The sequence below is a fragment of the Zingiber officinale genome, chromosome 10A (genome assembly GCF_018446385.1).
Source record: "Zingiber officinale cultivar Zhangliang chromosome 10A, Zo_v1.1, whole genome shotgun sequence".
NCBI classification, from domain to species: domain Eukaryota; kingdom Viridiplantae; phylum Streptophyta; class Magnoliopsida; order Zingiberales; family Zingiberaceae; genus Zingiber; species Zingiber officinale.
Window position 1 is genome coordinate 20,633,195 of NC_056004.1, and position 8,974 is coordinate 20,642,168.

At 38.3% G+C, this 8,974-nt stretch overlaps 1 protein-coding gene across 5 annotated transcripts; it reads left to right on the forward strand.

Annotated features, from left to right (window-relative positions):
- Positions 1-1,262: 1,262 nt before the first annotated feature.
- On the forward strand, positions 1,263-5,704 carry LOC122027213 (sulfite reductase [ferredoxin], chloroplastic-like). 5 transcript variants are annotated; one of them, XR_006124315.1, is made up of 9 exons: positions 1,263-1,579; positions 2,468-3,247; positions 3,329-3,625; positions 3,779-3,976; positions 4,169-4,303; positions 4,402-4,518; positions 4,863-5,021; positions 5,112-5,428; positions 5,520-5,704. XR_006124315.1 is itself a non-coding variant. In XM_042586133.1 (8 exons), the coding sequence occupies exons 1-8, from the start codon at positions 1,409-1,411 to the stop codon at positions 5,319-5,321; spliced, it is 2,067 nt and encodes a 688-aa protein (XP_042442067.1). In that variant the 5' UTR covers positions 1,263-1,408; the 3' UTR covers positions 5,322-5,704. The 5 variants fall into 5 exon arrangements, 3 of the variants coding, with proteins under 3 accessions (XP_042442067.1, XP_042442068.1, XP_042442069.1); XR_006124316.1 differs by having other exon boundaries at positions 1,263-1,570; XM_042586133.1 differs by having other exon boundaries at positions 5,112-5,704.
- The last annotated feature ends 3,270 nt before the right edge of the window (positions 5,705-8,974 follow it).

Consider the following 8,974-nt stretch of genomic DNA (forward strand, 5'->3'; position numbering starts at 1 on the left):
CAGTTTGGCTATTTTCTCATCTAGAAACCGCAGGTTTAAGGAACACCTAAGAGGTCCTAGTAATTCTAGTATCTAGCAGGAAATAGAGGATCCTATTATCTACAGCGTTCGGATCACTCGTTGTGCTAGTCGTTTGCCGTGATCACTCGTTTTAAGGCGATTTGCTCACTCTAGTGTCTCCGTCAGTCCGCTCAACATGGAAGAGGGGTAAGAGAAGAAATCAGGATGGGTAAATTTGCATGTAATCTCCATTGGTAACACAACTTTACATGCACTTCTCATTGAAAAAAATTTTGTTTTCACTCCCTAGTCTAATATACTTACCTAATTGCCCTTGATATTTTAAGTATAAAAAGTCTAAAAATGAGTATAAATTTTCTTAAATTCAGTACATTAATCTAGAATTTAGTATATTTTCTATCAAATTGAGTACGATTTTTTTTCCACCTCAATTGGATGGAAAATATATTAGATTTTCTTTAAATGGTACTCAATTGGATGAAAAATATACTAGATTTTCTTTAAATGATACTCAATTGGATGAAAAATATATTAGATTTTTTCCAAATTGTACTGAATTTAGGAGGAATTATATTAAATAGGGAGAACGTCGTACTCAATTTAATAGAAAATATACTCGATTTTAGTTTAAAATGCTGAATTTAATAGGAATTATATTCATTTTTAGACTATTTATACCTAAAAAAATATGAAGGTCAATTTTAATAAAAAATATACTCAAATATATTAGATTTTCTTTAAATGATACTCAATTGGATAGAAAATATACTAGATTTTTTTAAATGGTACTTAGATAGAAAATATACTAGATTTTCTTTTTATTGATGCTGAATTTAGGAAAAATTATATTAAAACGGGAAAAAAATATGCTCAATTTAATAAAAAAATATACTCGATTCTAATGTAAAGTGTTGAATTTAAGAGGAATTATACTCATTTTTGGATCTTTTGTACCTAAAAAAATTTGAGAGACAATTAGGTCACAATATTTGCATGAGGGAGTTGAAGCAAATAAAATTTTACATGCAGGGAGTGGAAACAAAGTTTTTTATGAGTGGGGATTGCATGCAAAATTTAAGTTATGATCGGGAATTTTTCTCTACTTTACCGAATCAGGATTGCATTTAAAATATTCTGAAAAAAAATTAGAAAATTTTATAAATTATTAAAGATGAAATATAATATTTTTAAAAGTATAGGGAGTAATGAAAAATAGATAAATGAACTTCCACAATTAATGCTCCCCGATTCGTGTGGTACTCTTGCTTCGGCGGGGTTCGTTGGCGAATCCCAGCAGGCGCGGCACCGCTTGTCCGCTCGCTGGTTGGGCTCACTTCCCCCATCCGCAGCTGTTTCAGGACTCGATTCGAGCTATCCATCGCTGTCCATGGCGGCCTCGACGCCGGCGGCGGGCGTGGAATCGAAAATCCGCATCCCGGGATTCCAGGGGCTCCGATCGTCCGTATTGGTTCCTCTCGGGAGAGAAATCGGTCCTTTTCCAATCGGACGCTCTTCGAGGTCTTCCTCCGTTATCAGAGCCGTCTCCACGGTGAGACCGGTTTGTTCGCACACACTATGAATTTGTTGAATGTGTGGCATATCTGAGTAGCTTCTGGAATAGGTCCTTCAGTCAGATGTACCCAATCCATATATCATGCTAAAAAAAATTGTGTTCCAGAACCTATGCTTCCGTTAGTGCCTCATGCATGTAGAATGCCCTTGAAATCAATGGCCAGAGTCGTTTCACATTAGCAACCGACTAGTGCATTTCTTTGAGATATTGCTGTTGAGATATCCTGGACCAACATCTGTTGGATTTCTCATCAGAGGATAGCTTAGCCTATCACACTTTCTGTCGCAGGATCTGATAGCTTTCATGCTTTTGAGAAATGATGTTCCATTAACCAAGTGAGTGTTGTTTAGGAATTTGCTCTGAGTTTGAATTCCTCTTTTGAGTTTTGACATTGTTGGCTTGGCATTTGTAATTTAGGAAAGTGTGTTTCATGGTTAATACTTGATTTAAATTACTAAATTAGTCTTGTTGATTTTGTAATCTTTTCTGGAAATTGAGCTAATTAATTAGCTTAAGAATGCTTGCAGAAAGTGAAAAACCATCCTGATGAGAAGTCCTTGGCTTTTAATATACTTTCATGTTGAAGTACGAATGCGAAAACATAAATATGTAGCCTTCATATATGGATTAGGAGCATTGACTTTTCAGATAGAATAAGAAGTTTTCTTCTTTCTAATAGACAAAACTGTTTCCCTTTTTTTTGTCACTGTGAGTATAAGTGTATCTTTCTCACCACCAGTTAGTGCATATGCATACTAGATGGCTGTCTTCCGAAGGATATATGATACTGACATTTCGGAGTACATTGTTTGCTTTTGTTGGTGCACGAATCCTGATTATCCTTTTGATATGTTTGGTATTTTATTTTTCTAGCGTATAAAGCCGGATAATACTGAAGTAAAGAGGAGCAAGGTTGAGTTGTTTAAGGAGCAAAGCAATTTCCTTAGGTTTCCTTTAAATGAGGAATTGCGCTCAGAAGCTCCAAATATAAATGAAGCTGCCACTCAGCTAATCAAGTTTCATGGGAGTTATCAACAGACAAATAGAGATGAACGTGGTGCAAAGTCTTACCAGTTTATGCTCCGTACTAAGAATCCTTGTGGGAAAGTCCCTAACAAGCTCTACTTGGTTATGGATGACCTGGCTGATGAGTTTGGAATTGGTACTCTCCGTTTGACCACTAGGCAGACATTTCAATTGCATGGGATCCTGAAGAAAAACCTACAAACTGTGATGAGTACTATTATTAAGAACATGGGATCAACACTTGGTGCATGTGGCGATCTTAATAGGAATGTATTAGCCCCTGCAGCACCATTTGTGAAAAAAGAGTATGTTTTCGCACAGGTGACTGCAGAAAACATTGCTGCTCTATTGACACCTCAATCTGGAGCATATTACGATTTGTGGGTAAATGGAGGGAAAATTTTGTCAGCAGAGCATCCAGAAGTAGTGAAAGCCCGCAATGATAATTCTCATGGAACCAACTTCACTGACTTACCTGAGCCCATTTATGGCAGCCAATTCTTGCCTCGAAAGTTTAAGATTGCTGTGACTGTACCAACAGACAACTCAGTGGATATCCTCACCAATGATATTGGTGTTGTACTAGTTTCTAGTGATGATGGAGAACCTCAAGGCTTTAACATCTATGTGAGAATTTGTGCTTCTGTCTTTGACTCGCAGTTTTTTTTTATTACCAATTTTTTGCTGTTTAAGAATTTAAATTTGTAGGTGGGAGGAGGAATGGGAAGGACTCATCGAGTTGGGACAACTTTTCCTCGTTTGGGAGAACCACTAGGCTTTGTCGCCAAAGAAGATATTTTATATGCTATAAAAGCTATTGTTGTTACTCAAAGAGAAAATGGGAGGAGGGATGATAGGAAGTATAGTCGAATGAAATATTTGATTAGCACGTGGGGCATTGAGAAGTTCCGCAGTGTTGTTGAACACTATTATGGTAAGAAGTTTGAAAACTTCAGAGAATTACCTGAGTGGGAATTCAAGAGTTACCTTGGATGGCATGAACAGGTTAGCTTCAGTTATATTAATTAATCCATGGTTATCGTTTCGGGTACTTCTTCAGTTCTTAATTTGAAATGCTTGATGATATTGCATTCGTTTTCAACTATATTATCTAGCTTCTCTAGCTTTCTCAAATGTTTTAATGCATTTCATGGGCAGGGTGATGGTGCAATGTTTTGTGGACTGCATATCGATAATGGGCGTATAGGCGGGAAAATGAAACAAACTTTAAGAGAAATAATTGAGAAGTATAAACTGAATGTCCGAATTACACCAAACCAGAATTTGATCTTGTGTGATATTAGACGTTCCTGGAGAAGACCTATCACCACAGCTCTTGCCCAAGCAGGTTTACTGGTATAGTTTGTTTCTTCTAGAGGCTTTAACTATTACATTATCTTATATATAACTAGAATGAGTTAAGTTAGGTGATTTGGGTGTATGGATTAGCTACACGGAAAGAAAAATCTTATTATTTTCTTTCCATGTCGATAGGAATTCATAGTTTTAAATTCTGCATTCCTATTGGTAAATATTGTCAAATAACAGTTGCCCAGATACGTTGATCCTCTTAATATAACTTCCATGGCTTGCCCTGCTCTACCACTATGTCCGCTTGCAATAACAGAAGCTGAGAGAGGGATTCCAGAAATTCTCAAACGGGTTCGAGCTGTTTTTGATAAGGTAATCACAGTTATTTTAATATTTTTCTGTTAATTTCCAAACTGTCATCTTTTTCAACTATTGTGATTTGGTAACATTTTTTTCTTTCTTTCTTTCAGGTTGGCCTCAAATATAATGAGTCCGTAGTGATAAGAGTGACTGGATGCCCCAATGGCTGTGCCAGACCCTACATGGCTGAACTTGGACTTGTTGGGGACGGTCCCAACAGCTATCAGGTGATTGAATTTGAAATATGTCTCATTGATAAGTAAGGGGGAACCACCCTCAATGCATTAGATAATGGATCAACTTATCCTCAATTCAGGTTGATATTTGCTTAATAAGATATTGTACAATGATATTTTGATTCTCTAAGAACCTGTTTCTAGCCATTTTCCTAGTCATTGTTTCTGTATCCTTCCTGTCTTTGTCCAGTACTTCACTTGCAAGTAAATTCAAGACTTACCCTTCACAAAATGAACATAGGTGTACCAACAAAACTGACCACATTTGGACTTGGAAGACAAGCTACTATCTACTTAACAGACAGCTTTCTGATGTTTTCTGCTTGTTCAAATAGATCTGGCTAGGGGGAGCACCTAACCAGACTACACTGGCAAAGAGCTTTATGGATAAGGTGAAGGTCCATGACTTAGAGAAGGTATTCGAACCCCTGTTTTACTACTGGAAAACAAAACGGCTCCGTGGTGAATCATTTGGCAACTTTTCAGTTAGGATGGTGAGTCTGATTAATGATCTTTGTGATTCGGAACAAGATTTTCTTCACAAGCATTGCTTCTCACGCCAATGTCTTCTCCCTTCAAATTAGGGCTTTGAGAAATTACAGAAGCTGGTAGAGAAGTGGGAAGGCCCTGCGGAGCCAGCATCAAGATTCAACCTAAAACTCTTCGCAGACCGGCAGACATTTGAGGCCATGGCAGAACTTGCAAAGCAGCAGAACAAATCGGCTCACCAGCTCGCCATGGAGGTGATTCGCAACTATGTTGCTGCCCAGGGCAATGGATCAAATGGACAATAAGCATCATCTAATTGTCTTATAATGGCTATGATATTTCAAGTAATCATCTAATAGCAAAGGCAATGTGACAACCAGTCTCTTGCTATCTCTTTGTTCACGTAAAAAAGGTAACTCGCACTTCAAATCAATTTTCTTTCCACATTTTTCATTCAGTTTTCAGACTATTTCTTGTGAATATGCACTCTTCAACTTTTGTAGTCAATGACAATGGTTCTTGGACTTGAGTGGCTCAGTGCTTACCCCTGTAAAAACTCAAATCGAGCTTTAATTTTAAGCTTGGTATCTGAATGACTGCAGCCATGTGCCAAATGCTCTTTTCGGTTAGTTTTGTTTATGAATCATACACCAACTGTTTAAGATTATTTGCATTGTCTATCCTTCAATTGGGCTCTATTCATAGTTCAATCACTAACATACTTATGTTTATTAACTTTTTAATATTATTGATTAATGTTTTCTTTGATTTTTCTTTTATCCATTATATTTCTCACTCGACCCTTGTAATAATAAAGTGTGGCCTTCCGAGCTGGAACTCGGTTCCACTACATCCAACAGCCATGGTCCAATGAGGAGGAACTCTAGCGTGACTTCCTTTAGCATAGAGCATTGAGAATCCACATTTAATGCCCACTATAATTTTACAGAAAATAAACTCTCTCTCTCTGTTTTTTTTTTAACAAAGTCTTAACTTTGAAGAGATCTATAATTAGTCTTTAAAAGTCTTTGCATCATAGCCTGTGCATGTAAATTAATCATTAGTGTCAATGAACAAAAAACATGAATTTGTTCAATCATTAAAAATGTGCAACTGAAACATTTTTTTTATATTTTTAATCAAAGAAATTAACTACTGAGCTCGAATCTGTTCAAAAGCTTATAGGCATCAACAACCACTGTGAATGCCGCCTTGCTTGCCAATGCGTGAATTATAGTGTTCCATGAGATCGTATCATAGTTAGTCATGCAGTTCAAAACTCTCCAACTATAGATACGAAGTAAATAGCTCGACTATCATCTTTAAAATCTAAAAAAAATAATAAAAAAAATAGATCAGCTAACTACCTTAACTGCCTTCTAGTACTAGTCTCACGGATATAGAGGAAGATAAATACAGATACATAAGCATTAGGTGTATTCGTCAATTTTTTAAAATAGACTTTTGACCATTATACTAGAAATATCATGTGCCCACTATTTATGCTACGCCCTGTAGGGCTTCCTTAAAATCTTTTAAGAATATATGATATGAGGAGTGTTGGAAGCCTCCACGTGTGTTAAGAAGGTAATAGTCCTACTGAAATAGAAGTCAAAATCCAGAGTCAACCCTATCGAGTTATCTGAGATGAGAGAGGTGACCAATTGGACAATCAACTCCACTCAGTCCTGCTAATCCGATGCCTTGTGCATCTCCATTCGACCTATCCATCTTCAACGAAGATGATAGACCAACATTGAGAATCTCCTCCAGTTGATTCACTCGACTACAAGGGCTCAGCTCCCTCGACTAACTGCTTCACTCAATCAGATTAGCTCGCTTGACTCCTCCAGTCGATCCATTTGACTCCAAGGCTTAGCTCTCCTGGCTCCTCCCAAATGAACCAACATTAAGAATAACCTTTGACTTCAAGAGCTCAGCTCCTTCGACTCCTCCCAAATGAACAGACATTAAGAATAACCTTCAAAGGTACATCCTACTCTAAGAGCTCAACTCTCCCGACTCAATGCTCCACCCAGTCAAATCAGCTCCAATCAATCCACTCGACTCCAGGGGCTCAACTCCCACGACATCTTGATCAGGTCTCTTGATTTGACATGTCCATGCTATTCGACTTCTCTCTACTGATTCGACTCAATCCTCCTTCATTTATTGGATCAGGCCCATTGGTCTAATTAATTATATGGGCTTGTGCAAGTACCTAGATTGATGCAGCATGTGGGATGGTGCGTGGGGTATCCGCGAACTGAATAGTATGACCTTTAAAGTTACATTCAACTCCAGGAGCTCAACTCTCCTGACTCAATGCTCCACTTAGTTAGATCAGTTCCCTCGATCCCTCTAATTGGTTCACTCGACTTCAAGGCTCAGCTTCCTCGACATCATAATCAGATTTCCCGATCTGACATGCCCACACTATTCGACTTCTCTCTACCTATTCAATTCAATCCTCCTTCATTTATTGGTTAGACCCCCTTGGCCCAATTAATAAATAGACTTGTGTAGAATTGACGCAACACATGAGATAGTGCGTGGAATGTCAACGCATGTGGAACAATATGATTATACAAAATATGAAATCCAGGTGATATGGTTGTGTGATACCGTCAAATACAGTAATGTGATATTTTTCCTACAGTAACATGTCGTCCAATTAATAAGGAAAAAAATATTATTTCTTTAACAACACTATAAAAGAAGTTCGCTCTCGTGGGTAAAAGTCTGCACATGGGCCCATACATACATGTTGTTCATCTGCACTGTTCATCTTTTTCATTTTCTCCTCGTTAGAGACTAATTGACTAATTTAAACTCTGTGCACTATTTATTTTTTTCATTTTCTTCTCGTCAGAGATGAGTTGACTAATTTAAACGTTAGAGTTACCGAGCCAGAATATCCCTGACCTCCATTCAAATCTTCTTCTTCCCCTTCTTGTAGAGTTTGGAGACTCGTGAGCCGGAATATCTCTGACCTCCATTCGAATCCTTTTCTTCCCCTTCTTGTAAAGTTTGGAGACTCCTGGTGATCACTCCTCTTTCTTCAAGGTTCCTTCTCTTCCTTACTGGTTTCGGAGACTCTCTTGGCATTCGTTCTCTTTCTTCCAGACTTCAGCCTTTTTGGTGATCGACCCATTTTCTTCCATGTACGATGACCTTCCTTCTCTTTCTTACCGACTTTGTAGACTTCTTTTGGTGATGGACCCCCTCTTCCTTCCTTCTCTTTGTTACAAACTTTGAATACTTTCTTGGTTATCGACCCCCTTTTTCTTCAGAGAACGACCTTATCAACGCAGATGACAACTCATCGATTACTCAAAGCTATTGGCGCAGCGACAGGGCCGGCCAGAGAGCGCAATGTTTGAAAAAAAAAATCTTTCCTTTTTTCAATTGAGATCAGTAGCAATATCACAATTATAATAAACTGAAATGAACAATTATTTAGAAATAAAAGAGGCAAACATATTTGACTTTGTTACAACCTAGGTGATTGTTAATCCAAGGTGGTTGCAAAGCTCTAATAGAAATATCTCCTTCGTGTAGGCGGAGAAGCCTCTTACAATATTTGAAAAGCTCAGGAAAGACTAGGAAATTGATTACTGTCGTTGTTCTACATTTTCTAGGTCCAGGGGTCTTTTTATAGCCTCTAGAAAATTTTATCCGAAGCTTGAGGGCGCCTCCAAAGGGCTTGGAAGGCGTCTCCAGCAAGGCAGCAGTGGATAAAGGTTTATCCGCTGCTAATGGTCACTTTGGCCTGGTTAAGGGTGCCTTCCATGCTTATGGAGGGCGCCCTCCGCCCAAAATGGCGGAGATGCTGGTGCGCCTCGGAGGCGCCCTCTATTCCCATAGAGGGCACCTTCAGCAGCCTTTACATCCTCTCTATGCTCCGTTGCTGTTCTGATTGCCTAGGTGATTACGGCCAACTGAAATAGGGCTCACC

What these genes read in the sequence shown, in the direction of transcription:
- LOC122027213 (XM_042586133.1), top strand. Translation starts at nt 1,409, where the DNA reads ATGGCGGCCTCGACGCCGGCGGCGGGCGTGGAATCGAAAATCCGCATC. An exon ending in ACCTTGGATGGCATGAACAG is followed by an intron (nt 3,626 to 3,778) that starts GTTAGCTTCAGT and finishes TTTCATGGGCAG; the next exon opens with GGTGATGGTGCAATGTTTTG. An exon ending in TTCGAGCTGTTTTTGATAAG is followed by an intron (nt 4,304 to 4,401) that starts GTAATCACAGTT and finishes TCTTTCTTTCAG; the next exon opens with GTTGGCCTCAAATATAATGA.